At 40.7% G+C, this 19,872-nt stretch overlaps 1 protein-coding gene across 13 annotated transcripts in view; it reads left to right on the forward strand.

Annotated features, from left to right (window-relative positions):
• Nucleotides 1–19,872, forward strand: part of ANK2 (ankyrin 2) — a 593,212-nt gene that overhangs the window by 243,157 nt on the left and 330,183 nt on the right. For 11 of the 13 annotated variants that reach the window (XM_038755376.1, XM_038755400.1, XM_038755393.1 and 8 more), the window contains exon 1: nucleotides 19,713–19,796. The exons of the other annotated variants lie outside the window; for them this stretch is intronic. In XM_038755376.1, the coding sequence (XP_038611304.1) occupies nucleotides 19,713–19,796 (84 nt within the window). Of the gene's footprint in view, nucleotides 1–19,712; nucleotides 19,797–19,872 lie in introns of those variants that run through there. 13 annotated transcript variants of the gene reach the window in all.

The raw sequence follows: 19,872 nt of genomic DNA on the forward strand, positions 1-19,872 counted from the left end.
GGGAGAGTACAGAGTTGGTACAGAGTACAGAGTTGGTAGACAGGCTCCTGCCTCCAACGAGCTTACAGTCTAGAGGGGGAGACAGGCATTAATAAAAGCTAGTAATTTATAATCTATAAGTTAGAGATATGTACATAAGTGCTGTGGGGTTGAGGGTGGGCGAATATCAAATGCTCAAAGGTCACAGATCCAAATGCAAAGATGACACAGAAGGGCGAGGGGTTTCCTTTGTATTTCTTTGTGATTTGGCAACTGCCCTGCATATATTGACTGTGAGCCCATGTGGGACAGTGGCTGGAGGAGGAAGGGATTGGTAAACTTGTTTCTAACCCCGACCCTAGAACAGTGCTTGACACACAGTAAGTGCTTAACAAATGCTATATAAAAGTGAGTGGCTTACAATCTAAAGGATTCTACTACTGATTGAAAATAATGTAGGCATTTATTTCAAAAAAATGCCTATCATTAATGATATTTATTGAATGCTTACTATGTGCAGAGCACTGTACCAAGCTCTTGGGAGAGCACTATGCAACAGAGTTCTGAGACAGGTTCCTTCTCTAGACTATAATTGCTTTGTGGGCAGGGAATGTGTCTACCAACTCTGTTATACTGTACTCACCCAAGCATTTACCACTCAGTAAATATGAATGACTGACTGATTGCACACAGCAATCTTATAGTCATGGGGTTCTCTTTGAACCCTACCCCCCAACTCATTAATTCCCAATGAGTCAGTTTACCAGAACACAATTTTCGCTAAGTACAAAATTCTTCAAGAACACAACCCTGCATTACAACAGAAACTCTTGTATACCAATTTCAACATATCTGTTGCAAATATTAACAGCACTATAGGCAGTTTCCCCAGATATTTTTTCTTGACCACAGTTGTAGTCCAAATCATAAGCATCATTGGCTCTAAATAAAATTTCCACTGAGCTTTTAAAGGCCAGTACTATTGAACTGTTTCCAATCAAAATGTCATTTGCTGCTCTCTTTCGGTCTTAGTTATGCTTTGATTATGTATGTAAAAAATAGGTCAGGGGAAAAGAAAAGAAGATTAAAATATTTTAGAGAGCATTCATGTGTGTATTTTGCAAACATTTTTGAAGACTGAACATGTTAAGTTTCTTTGTTCTCATTGTTTTTCTTTGAGGGGAAAAATTTGTGCCATATGAAAGCAAGAAACTGAAAGCACTGAAGTGAGAAAAACACAAAATAATTGACATGTGTCTAAAGATAGAGAGAAGCACACTCCTGACATGTTCCCCTTACCCAAACTGTCATGTGCCTGAGCACGGATTAACAGTCATTCTGAATATTTCTGACATGTGGTAATAGGGACAGATATCCATGGGGGAGAATTATGTCCATGTCTAACTACTCTAATTTTTAGTCAATCTTCGAATATACCTTTCTCTCAAGGAAAAAAAAATCCCGCATTTTGCCTGTCTACTATATAATTCAGTGGTGAAAGTGTGCTGAATTACTAATTTTAAAGTGCAGACTAGCTTTAACTTTTAATGATTATAAAAGTGTAAATAACTGAAGATAATCCCAAACACACTTCTCTGCTCCTGGTCTTGTTAAAACCTAAAATTAGAAGAAATTAGTTATCCCCTAATTAATAAGAATGAGCTTTAACAATTGGATCCTCTTTGTTCCATGTATTGACCTTTTTCTTTTTCTAAATTGGAAGTCTGATAATTGGGCCATTTCTTTCAGACATTCATTCAGAACCAACTGTACAGAACCATAGATTATTGATCATTTTTCATTGCATTTGTGAGTTGTGTTTTTTTTTCTTTCAGTGGAGGAACATTTATATGCCACTTTGTGTAGGGTTAGGTTTATTGAGAAAAGAAAACACTTCCTTGGGTGGTTTGAATAAGAGGTTCTTAATGGCCTGTATTTGTAGGATGGAAATCTTTGGGTTTTTTTTTTTTTGATGGCATTTAAACACTTACTATGTGCCAAGCGGTGTACTAAGAGCTGGGGTAGATACAGGATTATCAGGTTGGACACAGTCCAAATTCCACATGGAGCGCTCAGTCTTAACCCCCATTTTACGGATGAGGCAACTGAGGCATAGAGAAGAGAAGTGACTTGACCAAGATCACATGGCAGACAAGTGGCAGAGCCGGATTAGAACCTAGGTCCTTCTGAATCCCTGGCCCCTGTTCTATCCACTTGGCCACACTGCTTCTCACAAATTGATGCAATGACCCAATTGGGGTTATAACAAGAGATCTTGAATCCTAATATCTTTGGAGATCCAAATTCTGTTGGATCTGAGTGATACCAGGTGGTTGACACACTACTATTATTGTTATTAATAAAAAAAGATTTAACTCCCCACCACCACCTTGGCCACCCACTAATCCCTTGAAGACACAAATGAAGAAGAAATATACTTAGCAATTCAGATTTTACCTTTTCTTCCAGGGTAGCAAAATAGCTGTTTCTGCTACTTTGCATGGATTTGTGGTTTAATGATGCAGATTCTTCAAAGTCTGCAAACACATTGTCTTTGTTACACCTTGCTTTTAGTATGCGTACTCTTAACTGGCTGCCTAGAAGAAAGTAGCTCTTTTCGGCCTTATACCGAGAGCTCACATGAAAATGCAATACCCAAATGGGAGAAGTTAGCAGACAGTGTCAAAGATACAGATGTTTGCAAATGAGGTGTTTTCCCTTGAAAATGTTTGTTTGAATTTTTGTGATACTGCAGAGATTACATCATGTTATGTGAATCAGTGGTATTTATTGAGCATTTACTGTGTGCAGAACACTGTACTAGGCACTTGGGAGGATACAGTACAATAGACTTCATGACTGTTAGGCCCATAAGAGGAAGCAAGAATGATGATGTAATAGTAGTTTTTGTAAAGTGCTTACACATATTAAGTGCTTAGCAAATGCCATAAATAATGAGATAAATACCATACCACAAATAATTTGAGAAGCAGTGTTCCCTAATGGATAGAGCATGAGTTTGGGAGTCAGAAGAACCTGGGTTCTAGTCCTGATTCACCAGTTTTCTACTGTGTAACCTTGGGCAAATCATTTCACTTTTCTATGTCTCAGTTAACTCGATCTTTAAAATGGGAGTTGACTGTGAATCCCACATGGGACATGGACTATGTCCAACTTGATTAGCTTGTATCTACCCCAGCTTTTAGAACAGTGCCTGGTGCATAATAACCGCTTAACAAATACCATAAAATAAAATTAAAAAATACCAAACACTGTGCTACATGCTGGGGTAGATTCACTGCAATTAGATCTGAAATAGAGGGAACTAAGGCAGAAAGGTAAATGTGAAGTGACCTGCCCAGGATGCGCAGCAGGGAAGTGGCAGAGCTGGGATTAAAGCCTGGGTCTTTTGATCCATATTTTGGTGGCAGGGTCTCACAGTGGTTCACGGGTAGATTGCTGCATAGAATTGTGATTTAGGCAAAGCTCCATCTGTGCCCCTTCATTCACAGTCCTTAATAATAATAATAATAATAACTTTGGTATTTGTTAAGCACTTCCTATGTGCAAAGCACTGTTCTAAGCGCTGGGGAGGATACAAGGTGATCAGATTGTCCCATATGGGGCTCACAGTCTTCACCCCCATTTTACAGTTGAGGTAACTGAGGCCCAGAGAAGTGAAGTGACTTGCCCAAAGTCACACAGTTGACAAGCGGCGGAGCAGAGATTTGAACCTCTGACCCCAAAGCCCGTGCTCTTTCCACTGAGCCACGCTGCTTCTCTCCTCTTCCCTTCACCCCCCGATCTTGCTTCTCCTTATTCCTGGGGTCTGGAGTTGGGGGAGTAGTCGACAGCTCTCTAGGAGTAATACAAGACATTTCCTATTCATTCCACCCACCTTTCCACCCACACCATCTCATCCACTACCTCCATACTCATGGAGTTTTCTTTCTAAAAAATTAAAACTTCATTTCTGTCTACTCTTTTTCTTCTCTCATCTTCAGTTATAGTTTAGCCAGGTAAAAGTCACTTCTTATTGAAGCTATTAGAAAGACACATTTCCACTTCAGCAAATTTAATAATTGTGGTATCTGTTAAGCACTTATTATGTGCCAAACATTGTTCTAAGTGCTGTGGTAGATACACGATAATCTGGGGATAAGTGAGGGAGTGGGGAGAGCCCAACAGACTCACAGTTTTAGGATGCTAAATTTTGAGTTCTACCACTCACCAATTTAGTTCTGCTCCAGCTACTGGTTTTGGGAATATCCATTTTCAGCACTCTAAGGAAAATCCCTTTCTTCAGCAATCTCAAATGAATTCAGATTTTTTTTTGCCTCATTGGAACTTCAGCACCATGATCTGTGCTTACCATTCAAGATCTGAAATCAAAGGCTTCTTAGTCATTACTTTGTATGTCAAATTAATGGTTCAAAAATTACCAGCCCTCACACCATGATTCTGAATTATTTTTAGCCCATATATAAGTGGTTTTGTTCAATATATATTATGCAAACCAAAAATCCAATTCACACAGTTTCCTAGAAAACAAATGAAGGGCTAAGTGAAATCCGTGAAAGATGCCACTAGGGAGTGAGTCGCACAGGTGAATTTGTAGGTAAAAAGGTGGAAACTTTGCAGGGGAGTGAATGAAAGAGTTGACTCTTTGGTCCAATGACATTTTGTTCTTTATGCATTCTTGACAAGTTTTTTTTCTCTTTTGTCTGGAGAATATACAACATCACAGGGTGTATGAAGCTCAGAAAATGGAAGCTCTGCATTTTTCTTAATTTTTCTAGATCTGAGAAATTGAATCTGTGGCTGGATGGCCATTTTATTTGGGTTCTAAATGAATGAAATGCAACTCATAAGAATTTTATTCATAGCACCCCACAGTAATGTACATAATTTTAAATTATATTTTCGAACTTAATAATAATAATGATGATGGCATTTAAGTGCTTACTATCTGCCAAGCACTGTTCTAAGCACTGGGGTAGATATAGGGTAATCAGGTTGTCCCACGTGGGGCTCACAGTCTTAATCCCCATTTTACAGATGAGGTAACTGAGGCACAGAGAAGTTAAGAGACTTGCCCAAAGTGACACAGTTGACAAGTGGCAGAGCCAGGATTAGAACCCACAACCTCTGACTCCCAAGCTCTTTTCCACCAAGTCATGCTGCATAAATAATTTATTTATATTAATGTCTGTCTCTCCTCCTAGCTTGTAAGCTTGCTATGGGCGGGAGACATGTCGGAAAGCTCTGTTGTACTATACTCTCTCAAGCACTTAGTACAGTGCTCAAAAAATGCCATTGATTTGATTTATTGATTCCTATAGCTGAGTAAAGTCATAGAACCCAGGTCCTTCTGACACCCAGGCCCATGCTTTATCCACTAGGCAATGCTGCATCTCATTCAATTTAAAATCTAAGCACAAACATTAATGAAATGAATGGGAGTAGTAATTTTATGTGGGAAAGGATCAGCTGTGGTTTGGGGGAACCATTTCCTTTCCTTCCGGCTGAATCATCTTGCTCTAGAGAGAAAATTTTGGATTATCATTGGCTAAGATCTCTTTCTATTTAAAGTACAACTTTTTCCCATTAAGGCACCAAGTATGAATCATTTCCAGTATGACAAGAGGAACAGGAGTGGGCCAAATGCAAGCCCTCTGCTTAAGTAGTAGGCATGTTTCTATTTTCTGGCTCCTGGTGAAAGACTACTCTAAAAGCAAGACATTTGTCATTCTACAGCGAAGCTCTCTAAAAGCCAGACAGTCCATAATAGAAGCAGGCTATTTAAATAAAACCCAACTGGACGACACTCAATCTGTAATAGCCAAAATATTGCTCTTCTAGAAAAAGAAAGACAATGCTTTATAATGGCGAGTTAGGTGCCGAAGTAATTTAGCCAATTTGGAGCTGGGGTTCATTTAAACGTGATTAAAATATAAGACAATCTCAAATCCATATTTTTTGAGGCCTGGGTGCTTCACCTGTTCTTTGAATCAGTAATGTCTTGATTTTGAGTTCTGTGGTTGGTCTTCCCTTGTGTTTCCTGAGAATGGCATACATATGCATGTTCGGTGAGAGTAAAATAATCATTTACAGGAATGGCGGGGGGAAAAAGAGTTTCTTTTTGAAAATGCTATGATTTTTCCCATGGTAAGTATTACAAAAAATCAGTGGGATCGTTGGTGGAAAGATCTTGAGATTTAATTATTTTTTGAAGTGATGATCACATTGTTTTAGCTGTAAAAAATCAATTAGCTTTAAAATCAGAGAGAAATAAGCTCAAGCCTAGAGAGTATTGCTAAATCAAAATCAGAAATACAATACAGTGTGAAGCATCTTAAAAATCAGAAGCCCACTAGAGACTGGAAGAGAGGCTATGGCCATGTGTCAGTATTAATTATTAATTTTTTTATTCATTTGGGCCAAAACATTCTCCTCTGCCACTTTCTTCTTTCCTTTGTCCTATTAGTTCTATGTGGGTTAGATTCATTTTGAAGAGAATACAGAAGGCTCCGGGGACTCTTAAAGGATCATGGGCAGATGGGCTGATTTCTTGGCTATTAGTGAATTGGTATGATTTGACTTCAGGCTTTTTCCTGAGGGATAGAAACCACTTAAAATGTGGGTTATTCAATCTCGGAGCCATAATTAAAAATAAAGATATCTTTCATTCTCCTTTGATACTAAAAGGTTATCATAGCTACGATTAAACCCTAACTTTAGCCTCTGGTTGGTGCTATTGTTCTTTAGTTATCACAATTGGGCAGATGCAACCACAAAGCCCTCCCTCCCCTCCTTTCCCGCCCCCTCCGCCAAGATAACTAGTAGAAACCCCTCATTAAAGAATTGGGAAAATCCCAGCTGATTATCCAAGATGAATTGTTCAGTAAGGGTAGAACATATAGTGACTACAACAGCTAAGCATTTTTCACTGTATGCCATGGATGGTAATAATAGAAACACAACACAACTTCATCTGTCTCTCTACATTTCTTCCAGAGCAAACATATACCTATAAAGATGCAAATATCTATGTGTATGTTTGTTCTGGAAATAATGTAAAGAGTCCCTATTAACCTGTGCTATATGGTATGCTTTCTGCATATAGTATACACATGTATGTATTTTCCTTGAAGGCTGCTGTCTGCATAATGGGGTTCTGAAATCAAGTGATCAGGTATCCTGAGGTTTGGGACTGCATTGAATTAATTAATTATGATATTTGTTAAGCACTTCCTATATGTCAAGCACTGTTCTAAGCACTGGGGTAGTTACAAGGTAATCAGGTTGGACACAGTCCCTGTTCCACATGGGGCTCAGTCTAAATTGGAGGGAGAGGGATTTAATCTTCACTTTCCGGGTGAGGGAACTGAAGCACAGAGAAATTAAGTGACTTGTTCAAGGTCACAAAGCAGACAAGTGGCAGAGCTAGAATTAGAACTCAGGTCTTCTGACTCCCAAGCCCCTGTCCCTTCCACTAGGTCACGCTGCTTCCTCAAGAAGCTCAGAAAAGAACCTGCAGATGAGACAGATAATAATAATGATAATAATGGCATTTATTAAGCACTTACTATGTGCAAAGCACTGTTCTAAGCATTGGGGAGGCTACAGAGTGATCAGGTTGTCCCACGGGGGGCTCACAGTCCATCCCCTTTTTACAGATGAGGTAACTTGAGGCACAGAGAAGTTCAGTGACTTGCCCAAAGTCACACAGCTGACAATTGGCGGAGCCAGGATTTGAACCCATGACCATTCACTCCAAAGCCCATGCTCTTTCCACTGAGCCACGCTGCTTCTCTGACAGATCTGTTCAGTTTCTAAGGGACCAAGAAAATGCTGAGTTTTAGGAATCTGCTATCAATACATTTTAAAGACAATATAAAGAGATTTTGCTTCCCCTGCACAGTAGATACAATTTTCTCCTAATCCTGAACAATCTGCCCCATTCTCCTGCCAATGCAATGTACTATTCTTCAATTTCTTAACTGCTGAGTGGTGCTTGCAAAGTGTTTTTAGGTTTTGCTCCCCCCCCAACCCCCCACCCCCAAAACCAACAACAACAAACCATCCAATTTTTTTTCTATTTCTTTAATGTGTAGTAAAGCACTGTAGGAACAATTTGGAGGGAAGTTGAAGAAATATGGTTGTCATTTGGTGATCAAAAAGACTCCAGCCAATTCAGTTTGTTATTCATGTGGAAAGCCACTTCCTTGCCCAGATGACTTATGTGGTAACATCTGCCCTCAATCTGCACTTGAAATGTTCTTTTGCAGAACTATCTGTTAATAGAGTCACTCCAGGTGGAAGTTTTTCTCGGCAGAATTGAGAATGAGTGGTGTTCTGGATGACATTCACTCTTCCGTGAAATAGCGTGTAGCACTCCTCACTGTGTGGAAAATATTTTTGAATGCACAATGGCTGTGCTATTTGCAAACTTGGTGCTCTGTACCTCATTACAGTTTAAACCCTTTGAATTTCATTCTGGAAAATGATAGGGTATTTGAAAAGGGTTTTAGTTGCTATTCCCAAGCCAAGCTTCTAGCTGCACCTCACTCTCAAGTCTCCTTCCTCCATCCCCTTGCTCAGACTGTACCCCTGGTTTCGAACTCCCTCTTTCTCCATACCAGGCAGACCACAACTCTATCCACAGTCCCCCACATTCACATCCCTCTAAAATTCCACCTCTTACAGCAAGTTTTCCTTGATTCACTCCCTGAGCCAAATTATTCTTTCAGCCAATTCTTCCACATATTTGTTTGCAACTGCCTCAGCACTCGTATATATGTATTTCCAGTAACTCAGTTTGACCAGTTGAATTGTACATACTTTTCTGTTTATGGTAATAATGATAATAATAATGATAATTGACAAGGGCTTAATATGTACCCAGCACTGTAAACGCTCTGGGGTAGACATAACATGATCAGGTCCCATATGGTGTTCACAGTCTAAGAAGGAGGGAGAATAGGTATTGAATCCATCCCCATTTTGCAAATGAGGGAACTGAGGCACAGAGAAGTTAAGTGACTTACCCAAGGTCATGCAGAGGTAACTGGAGAAGCTGGGGTTAGAACATAGGTCTTCTCCCTAGCCTGTGCTCTTTCCACTAGGTCACGCTACTTCTCCCCCATTAGAGTGTAAGCTCCTAGTAGGCAGGGAGCTTGCTGCAAGGTCAATCAATGGTACTTATTGATCACTTTCTGTGTGCACAGCACTATACTAAGCACTTGGGAGAGTACAGTATAACAGAGTTGGTAGACATGTTCTCTGCCCACAAGGAGATTACAGTCTAGAGGGGTGATCTTCAAGATGATCCCTGCAGCAGCATGTAATAATAATAAAAATAATAATTATTATTATGATGGCATTTATTAAGCATTTACTATGTGCAAAGCACTGTTCTAAGCGCTGGGTATGGAGTGGAGAGAGGAGGAGGCTGGAAGCTGAGAGACTGGCTTTAACTTGGTAGTTTCTGACAGAGGGGCTGTCTAGTGGATAAAGCCCAGGAAAGAAAGCAAACCAGCTATGTTAATGGAGCCTCTGTTTAAGGGACACTCTGAGATTTTTTTATGTTGCCAAGCGGCAGAAACATCTTTCTTTTGGCTTCGTAAATCCCTTGTGTTCCAGAGAAACAGCAAGGAGCGGGAGTAGTTTTCCCCAGGTTCCAAAGACACTTAGCCAGATTAGAGGGATTGATGTAATGCTGCCCATGACATTACAGATGCTGTTGGCATGCTGCTGAGGTATCGTGGATGGCCTTTAATACACGATAACTGTGCAAGGGTCATTTCCAAAGGGGAGCTTGGACTTCACATCCATCTCTTTCCCCTTAGTAATGAGTCTTGGGTTGCATCCAGTGTTCCATATGGTTTTACAAGGACCACTTTTGAACTAGGTGTAATGTCAGCCCCTTCAAGCACTTAGTACAGTGCTCTGCATATAGTAAGTCCTCAATAAATACCATTGATTAGCATTAACAGACTGAATCAATCAATCAGCTTCTCTAGTCTTTTAGTTAAATCATTCAATCAGTAATATTGATTAAATACTTATCTGTGTAAACAACTGTACAAAGGATTCAGGAAAGTACAGTTAGGAGATTAAAATCTTTGTGCCTAAGCGTAAAGGTAACTAAGTGGGGTGGTATAGACATAAGTGCCTAGGTGATGCAGAAGGGAGGGAGAATAGGCTGGGGAGATGAGAGGTGAATAAGGGAAGGCTTCCTGGAGGATATGCGATTTTTGAAGATGGGAACAGTGATAGTCTATTGGATATGAAGGTAAAGGGAGTTCCAGACAGAAGGGAGGGTGTGAGCAAAGGGATCAATGGTGAGAGAGATACGAGCAAAGCACAGTGAATAGGTTGGTGTTAGAGGACTGAAGTGCTTGGGCTGAGTTGTGGTGGTACACTAGCTAAGATAAATCAATCTATCAGTGGTATTTGAGTGCTTACTGTGTGCAGAGCACTGAGGTCAACACTTGAGAGAGTACAATACAACAGAGTTAGTAGACACATTTCCTGCCCTCAACAAATTCACAATCCAGCGGGACTGAGGAAGTAGTGCCGAGAAGGCTGATCGAGTGCCTTAAAATTGATAGTCACGAGTTTCTACTTTCATTCATTCAGTCATATTAAGTGCTTACTGTGTGCAGATCATTGTACTAAACGCTTGGGAAAGTACAGTACAAGAATAAAGAGTGACAATCGTGGCCCACAAGCTCACAGTCTAGAGATGCAGAGGGGAATGACCAGTCTTTGGAGGTTAAAAATCTGCGTGAGCCTATCTGGCTTTTTCTCTTTTCTGCATTTTAGAATTGGAGGCAGTTAATTGCTCACACCAGATCACAAAGAAAGAGGGGCTTTGTTGCTTTCCTTGGCCCAAGCCAGCTGTGTCCTGCAAAGCGGTAGAGGACCTGACGTACGTTGAGCTCTCACGTCTTGCTGCTGCTGAGTCGGACAGCTCCTTCCAAAACTCCCAACCAGATGTTCCCTTTATTTTTGTCAGGGAGACCTTTTCAACTCGATAATTTGAGCAACTGTTACGGATGTACTTCCATTTCTGACACTGGTTTAGAAGCTCTTGTTGTTCTTCAACACTAGTAGGGGCTACTCTCTCCATGAGGCAGTTTCTTGTAAAAGGAAAAGGAAATTTAGAGACAGGATTCATGCCTGCTGTTTCTACCTTCTGTGGACTCCCAGACCACTTAATCTACTCGTTAACATCTACTTCCTTTCCCCCAGTCCTTAAAATTGGGGTAGTAATCATGGCTCGACTACCATTGCTTCATGAAACTTCTTTAAGGTGCGTAAAAACAACTTGGAGATCTTCAGCCGTGAGACGTGTTTTTTTTTTTAAAAAAAACCCAAAGTAATTCATTGCACTATTTACTGAGACTACCATCCAAGAAGCACCCTATTGTAAGTATTTCCCCACTCCCTAGAAATAAAGCGCTCCTCTCTCCATTCTGCTAAATTCCTGCAGCTGCACAAAGTTAATAATTCAAGACATTTTTGTGGGAAGTTGTAGCTTCTGACTACCTGATTCAGTGCCATTTTCAAGCAAGCACTTGCAAAAAGCATTTTTTGGTCCAGCTGCCTTTCTTTGCTCCTGGGAAGGTAGGGATTCCAATTCTGGACTCAGCAGCAAGAGACTAGTACCCTAGCTGTTCATTTCTCATCTTTGCCAGAAAGGGTCAGATTTAACATTGGAAGTAAGGCATTTTCTAGTGACAAGAGTCATTTAAAGATAGACCAATTTTGGAAGACGGGATTTCATTCTGTTCTCTAATGCAAATGAATTCCAATTTCTGTATACTTACCAGTGAGTATTAATAAATTCGACCAAATCCATTGATTCGATGATTAGCTCATTCTTGTTGCTAATATTCTTAAGTCTTTGTACAAAATAGAAAGCATTTGCTAAATTATGCTGTAATGCCTAGTGATTTGTATAATGGACCCTATTCCACAAGAAATGGACCCAGATGTTCCAAATCCTTCTGACCAAAGGGCCCCAGACATGCTGTTAATCAGGCGTGCAGGGCTCCAATTGGCAGTTGGAGAACAATGCCAAATAATTAAGACATTCAGAACACTTCAACTCAGTTTCCTTCTACCTGAGTTGAATGGTTATTACTAATGAGTCAATGGAATGATAAAGTAACAAACTGGCTCAGCATTCCTTCTAGTAGATTCCATATTCTATTTCTTGACTTCAGGATCTCAGGAGCTTTCATATCCACTGTAATACAGCTTTTCGATCCGATTCCATATGTGTAATTTCTCGGCAGAAGACACATCTTCTCAAGAGTGGAGGGATAAACATTTAAATGATCACCCCAAGTGACTTGGGTGTGTGAGTCTCTGCCAGTTTTCTGAGAGTTTTAAAAATCACCTGACATAAGTATATTCTTTTAAAACCTAGGATTTCTTGTGTTATTGCAGGATGATTCCTTTGACATTACCCTTCTGCTGTCACTTATTTGTCAGGAAATATGTCCTAAATGCTGTACTTCAGTAGGTAGAAAAGTGCCTTGAATTCAAATCTGATATTTTTCTATTACTAGAGTCCCCTAAAATTATGCTAATTTTCCCAGTGTGGAGAAGTAGCCTGGCCTAGTGGATAGAGTGCAGGCCTGGAAGTCAGAAGGTCATGGGTTCTAATCCTGACCACCATTTTTCTGAAGTGTGACCTTAGGCAAGTCACTTCACTTCTCCATGCCTCAGTTACCTCATCTGTAAAATTGGGGATTAAGACGGTAAACCCAATGTGGGACAGGGACTTTGTCCAACCCAATTACCTTGCATCATTCCCCAGCACTTAGTACAGTGTCTGGCACATAGTAAGTGCTTAACAAATACCATTATTATTATTATTATATTAATTTCTCCCTCCATTTAAATTTGTAAATGCAGGACAATTATTTTTCTTATGGTATTTAAGTGCTTACTATGTTCCACACACTGTACTGAGTGCTGGAGTAGGCACTAGCTGATCAGGTTGGACACAGTCCTTGTTCTTTATGGGGCTCCCTCTTAATCCCCATTTTACAGATGAGGTTACTGAGGCTCAAGAAAATGTATGGTTTGGTCAAATGATTTTGTCCAAATTTCTGAAAGATGTGAAATGCAGAATTTTGCATTTCTCCGCTTCACCTTACTCCACACCCAACCCAAGATGTCAGTAATAATAATTGTGGTATTTGTTAAGGGCTGACTGTGTGCCAAGCACTGTTCTAAGTGCTGGGGTAGATACAAGGTAATCAGGTTGTCTCATGTGGGGCTCACAGTCTTAATCCCCATTTTACAGATGAGGTAACTGAGGTACAGAGAAGTTAAGTGACTTGGCTGCGGTGTCACAGCAGACATATGACAGAGTAAGGATTAGAACCCACATCCTCTGACTCCCGGACGCATGCTCTTTCCACTAGGCTATGCTGCTTCTCAATAGACCCACTCAATAGAAAGCTCATTCTCACAGATATCCATAATTGTGTAGGAAAGCAGAATTAGTACTACTCTTTGCCTTCACATTAGTCTTGTCTCTTCTCCAGTTTAATTTTTCTGTGAAATAGAGCTAATACCTGTTCCCAGGTGCCTTCGGTCCCAGGGAAAAGTGAATTGATCAGGTCTGAATTCATATCGGGGGTTGCCCAATTTGATGAAAGGCAGCTCTGGAATAAGCTGTTGGCAAAGCTTGACTGGGACAATATTCAGGCTTCTAACAGAGGTGGAACATGGGTTAAAGGATTGAGAGAAGAAGCAAACTGATCTAATTTTCCAAGAAGACAAAGCCTACATTTCCCAGAGTCTTCTGGGGTTGAGTCAATCAGCTGAGTAGAGCCCTGTAAATCCAGCACTCTCTCTCCTGTGGTTGAGTCCTGGAGATAGTCATATCTATTTATAATAACAATAAAAATAATTGTGGTATTTGTTAAGAATTAACTGTATGCTAAGGACTGAACTAAGCACTGGAGTAGATCTAAGATAACCAAGTCTAACCTAGGGCTTACAGTTTAAGTAGAGGGGAGGAAAGGTATTGAATCCCCATTTTGTGGATGAGGAAACTGAGGCACAGAGAAGTTAAGTGACTTGCCAAGGTCACTCAGCAGGTATGTGGAGAAACTGGGATTAGAATTCAGGTCCTCTGACTCACAGGCCTGTGGTCTTTCCACCATACCAAACTGCTTCAAATTTTATTTGTAATAATAATAATAATAATAATGTTGGCATTTGTTAAGCGCTTACTATGTGCAAAACACTGTTCTAAGTGCTGGGGGGGATACAAAGTGATCAGGTTGTCCCATGTGGGGTTCACAGTCTTAATACCCATTTTACAGATGAGGTAACTGAGGCTCAGAGAAGTTAAGTGACTTGCCCAAGGTCACACAGCAGACATGTGGCGGAGTCGGGATTCAAACCCATGACCTCTGACTCCAAAGCCCGGGCTCTTTCCATTGAGCCACGCTCAGTTCTTCCCCGATGCAGTTGATGTATTGTCTAGAACTCTGAGTGGTGCAAAATTCTTGTAACAGGCCATTATCTTGCACAAAATGAATTTTTCTGGGATCTAGTTTTGTTTTCTCCTTTTTTGACATTAGATTAAGCTTCTTTTGTGTTAATTTGGGGAATGTTTGCGATTCCCCTCTCTTGGTAACCTTGACAGCTCAGCTCTCAATAATGCCACGTAATCACTGCAGTCCAATGGCTTGTAATCGTGATCCAATACTAGTCACTGTTCCTCTCCCATATGGGGATTAAGACTGTGACAGATGGGGAAACTGAGGCACAGGGAAGTTAAATGATTTGTCCAAGTTTACATAGCAGTGAGTAGAACTTATGTCAGAAATTATGTTCAAGCGTGTATGCTTCCTTGGTCAAGATGCACTATGTTGAGAGTTTTCCTCAGAATGCATGGTTTGTCAAGTAGGTAGTCTAGCATAATCAGAGAACACAGTGCTCGCCAAAACGTTTTTTTTTTTCCAGGCACATGTACTTAAGTACTTTGCACTTACACACTAACACCATGTTGCTTTATGATTTTGCAACTTTACTGTCTTTAGTCCAGTAAAATGGACAAATTGTTGTGATAAGGGTAAAAAGCATTCTGCTAGTAGTAGGCATAACCATGATGTAAAAATCTGTATTAACGTCACCCATGATGTCTTCAAACCATCTACCCTCTAACCTAGTAGTTCCTGTTGAATAAATGGGTACTATAATCACATTTTCCTAAAACATGAAGTTCTTCAAGATCACAACCGTCACATTGCAAGAGAACTCCCTGTATATAGCCTCAAGTCCTCTCTCTCTTATGAACATCCTGAATACATTTCCAATTTAATCCATTAGAAACAATGATTAGTCAGACATACTGCAACGTTGTTGAGTGACTAAGAAAAAGGCAATTCTAACCCAACTGAGCCTTAGTTGACAAAGTACTGAGCAAGACTCTGTCTGCTGTTCAATGATTGCCTCCCCTGTTAAGTTCATTTAGGATCATGCACTACAGCTCAGACTAGGCCTTGCCACGATATAAACCTGGCCAAGAGATCCCCTTGCAGGTTCCTGTCAGCCCATGGACACTGTGAGGAATTAACTTGTAAATCTGGGCCGGGCTTGGACAGTTTAGAGAAGCAGCATGGTTCAGTGGAAAGAGCACAAGCTTGGGAGTCAGAGGTCATGGGTTCTAATCCCAGCTCCACCACTTGTCAGCTGTGTGACTTTGGGCAAGTCACTTAATTTCTCTGTGCCTGAGTTCCCTCATCTGTAAAATGGGGATTAAGATTGTGAGCCCCACGTGGGACAACCTGATTGCCTTCTATGCCCCTCCAGCGCTTAGAACAGTGCTTTATCAATTAATCAATGGTATTTATTGAGCACTTACTGTATGCAGAACACTGTAAAACTAATAATAATAACAATTATGATATTTGTTAAGCACTTACTACGTAATAAACACTATACTAAGCACTGGGGTAGGTACAAGTTAATAAGGTCCCACTTAGGGCTCACAGTGTAATTAGGAGGGAAAACAGGTATTGCAGATTCTCATTTTGTAGATGCGGGAACTGAGGCACAGAGAAGTGAAGCGACTTGTCCAAGGCCACACAGCAGAAAAGTGGCACAGCTAGGATGAGAACCTAGGTCTTTTGACTCCCAGGCCTGTGGTCTTTCTACTAGGCCATGCTGTACCTAGCAGTTGGGAGAGTACAATAAAACAGAGTTGGTAGATGCATTCCATGCCCACAATATTTCTCCCCATCTACCAGACACGAGCTTAGATCCTGTCCTTGGGTCCTAGTGTGTCTTACCCAATTTTTACATGTACCCAACCAAGTTTTTGAAGCCAAGATGTCATTATCTCAATGATATTTATTGAATGCCTGGGAGTATGTGTAGAGCACTGAACTATGCACTGTCATGGTGTTTATTCCTAAGACTTACCTCTATCATCACCCAGGAAAACAAGATCTTGTTGGAAGCACTCCTCATACGTTTCAACTCATGTTGCTTGATGTGAGAATAAATAGCATACTTGTCCCACCATGGCACAGAGAGAATAAATATGAGTGCACATTACCTTGTAATGGATATTTTGTTATATAGGTTGTTGCCCCATTTTTAAGTTTTTGAGGCCTGTTGCTGCTGTAGCCTATTTTAGCTCTGCTGCAGAGAAAAGGAGAAATCCTTGGTGTAAGCTAAGCACTTGGGAGAGTACAATATATCGGAGATGGGAGACATGTTCCCTTCCCACAGTGAGTTTACAGACCAGACCCTTTCAAATGCACTCCTCAGTTACATCCTCTTGAAGTTATCCCTGAAAGCACAGTGAGTCATCTGTTGAAAGAAAATTTGTCCCGATTATATCATTTTCCAATTTGGCATTTAAGTACCCAATTTTATAATATTGCGTGAACACTGATGGAGAGTTTAATACAATAGAGTGGGTCTCTTCACTGTGAAATCAGCCTCACTATGAGTCTCTGCCTGTAGACCACATATCCCGTGGAACAAATGTGGAGAACTTGCTTGGCTCAGAGTTGTGGGGGTAGAGAGTGAGAAGGACAGGGATGCTTTACTATGACTGGTGAATTAAACGTACATTTTTGCAATTCCTCCATGCCCCATTTGACCTGGTTCTGCTTGGCTATGCTTCACCAAGTGACCAATCCATCAAACAGTGGTATTTATTGAGCACTTACTATGTTTCAGAGCACTGTTACTGAGCACTTAGGTGAGTACAATATAACAGAACTGGTCCAAAAACAACAGACCACTCGGTGTTCTTTCATCGTGGGCCCTGTTCTCTTTCACTCTAATGTCTTTGAAAATTATTCAGCTGTTCCTGATGTTACCTAAAATTTGGCATGGAACATCACCCTTAAACAGATTAGGCCTAAAGTGCAAATGTATGGTAAATACTGAAATACTGGCTAAATTTTTTCGATGCAGAATAGCCAAGTTCTGGCAGAATATATTCAGTATTTACATGTATTTACAGTGGCAGGTTTTTATTCTTCACTGTGATCATAAACTATAACAAAATATATCTGGTGTGGGATTTTGAAGTGTTTTCCCCAAAGTATGACTAAAGGTGGTATTATACCTTGGATAGACTGAGCTAGAAAAAGCTAAATGGGAACAGGATGTAAAGTCTTCATTGGGAATATAATTTGTTTATATAATATATATAAAATGACTGTGAAGGTTGATTTATATACAAGAAAGATCTTGTTGTCCCTGGCCTCCCCTCCTCTGCCTGGCTTGATGGAGAGAGCACAGGCCTAAGAGTCAGAAGGTCCTGGGTTCTAATCCTGGAAACCACCACATATCTTCTGTGTGACCTTGGGCAAGTCACTTAACTTCTCTGGGCCACAATTACCGCATTTGTAAAAAAATGGGGATTAAAAGTGGGAGCCCAATGTAGGACAGGGAGTGTGTCCAACCTGATTATCTTGAATCTACCCCACCACCTAACAGTGCAGTGCTTGGCACATAGTAAGTGCTTAACAAGTACCATTATTATTTTTAGGCATTTGGTACTGTGTCCAGTGCTTAGTATAGTTCTTGGCACATAGTAAGTGCTTAACAAATACCATTATTATTATGATTTGACTGGGAGGATTATGTCAGAATGAAGAATCCCTCCTAAACCACTGTCACCCACTTCCACCTATCACAGCCTAGCCCTCAGACCAGTGGGGCTGCAGTGAAACAACCCTAAAGGTGGAAGGGGTAGGAGAGGGGCTGCTTAGTACCATATTGTGGTTGCTATAGGCTATTGCCACTGCAGCTTTGGCCCCCCTTCCTATAAAACCAAAGCAGCAGCAGTGGGTGGTGGCTCTCTCTAGACTGTAAACTCACTGTGGGCAGGAACTGTGTCTGATGTATTATTAATGCTAATAATGGTGTTTAAGCGCTTATTATGTGTCAAGAACTGTTCTAAGAACCGGGGTAGATACAAGCTAAAGAGGTTGGACAGAGTCCCTGTCCCACGTGGGGTTCACAGTCTTAATCCCCATTATACAGATGAGATAACTGAGGCCCAGATAAGTTAAATGACTTTGCCCAAGATCACACAGCAGATCCAGGATTAGAACCCAGGTTCTTCTGACTCCCAAGCCAGTGTTTACCCACTAGCCTGTGCGGTGTTGTACTCTCCCAAGCACTTGGTACAGTGCTCTGCAAACAAGTGCTCAATAAATACGATTGATTGACTGACTGGTGCTTGCAAAGTTTCAGCTAAGGCTACTATGTTAGGGGTCCAAGTGCAGCCAAAGAACCCAGGCTTCCTTCTCCCTCCCCTCCACATGTCTCTGCTGAGTTTCTGCCATGCCTAGACAAAAAAAATACTATTTTGGCTACCGGCATTAATGATTACTGCAGAAATATAAGAAATAATCATTGGACTGATCATAATGATATTTTACCAGTTGATTTAGATATTCGATGTACCATATTTCCATTTAACTCTTAGGAAGAGGGAATGAAGAGAGGTTGTTGGAGTTCATACCTGTTTTTCAAGAGGAAATAATAAACACAGTTCCATCCTGGGACTAAACAAATCATGCTTCTCTTCCCTAACCCAGAGTTAAAAGAGAACTCTTGCCTCAAATTAATTTGCCTCTTTTTTCCATAGGAAGAAGAGAGAATAATTTGACATTCTTTTGCGGATAAAAGAGTTGATGACTTTCTCCTTAAGAAAATCTGGTACAGCCGATTGGCTGCAATCCCAAACCACCCTATTCCTTGGATAAAATATGACTGGGATGGGCTTAAAAAGGGCTCTTAAGCATTACCATTCTCTTCTATCCATTGTATCTGCTCTTTGTTTAATATATGAAGGGAAGACATTAGGTGAGGGTTTTGTTGTAGTTTTGTACTTTAAGCGAAGAGGTGTCAGATACCGACTATACTAGTCCCCAAACCTTGCTATTCGCCAGCATTCTTGTTTCAATGCTTTCCTCATTGTGGATCCAGCTCCGGTAGTAATTGGTTGAATCAGATTTAACAATGCAGTCACATAAACAGTTGTGGCAGCTGCTGCCATAGCAACATCATCTACTTACCCTCCCAGTGCGCACCCCTTCCCCACCCCTCCTCCTCCTTCTCCTCCTCCTTCTCCTTCTCTCCAGTAAGTGACATATTCACTAGTGGTCTGTACAGCTGAGAAGGTTTAATGGCAAAGCTCCCTTCTTTCAAAACTGAACAAGATGATGAACGAAGAGGTGGCTCAGAAAAGCGACAGTGGAGAGAAGTTCAATGGCAGTAGCCAGAGAAGGAAAAAACCTAAGAAGGTAACGTTTTAGGAAACCCAGATGGGTGTGTTTGTGGTGTGTAGTGTGTGTGTGTGTGTGTGTGTGTGTGTGTGTG

The sequence above is a fragment of the Tachyglossus aculeatus genome, chromosome 12 (genome assembly GCF_015852505.1).
Source record: "Tachyglossus aculeatus isolate mTacAcu1 chromosome 12, mTacAcu1.pri, whole genome shotgun sequence".
Classification (NCBI taxonomy): domain Eukaryota; kingdom Metazoa; phylum Chordata; class Mammalia; order Monotremata; family Tachyglossidae; genus Tachyglossus; species Tachyglossus aculeatus.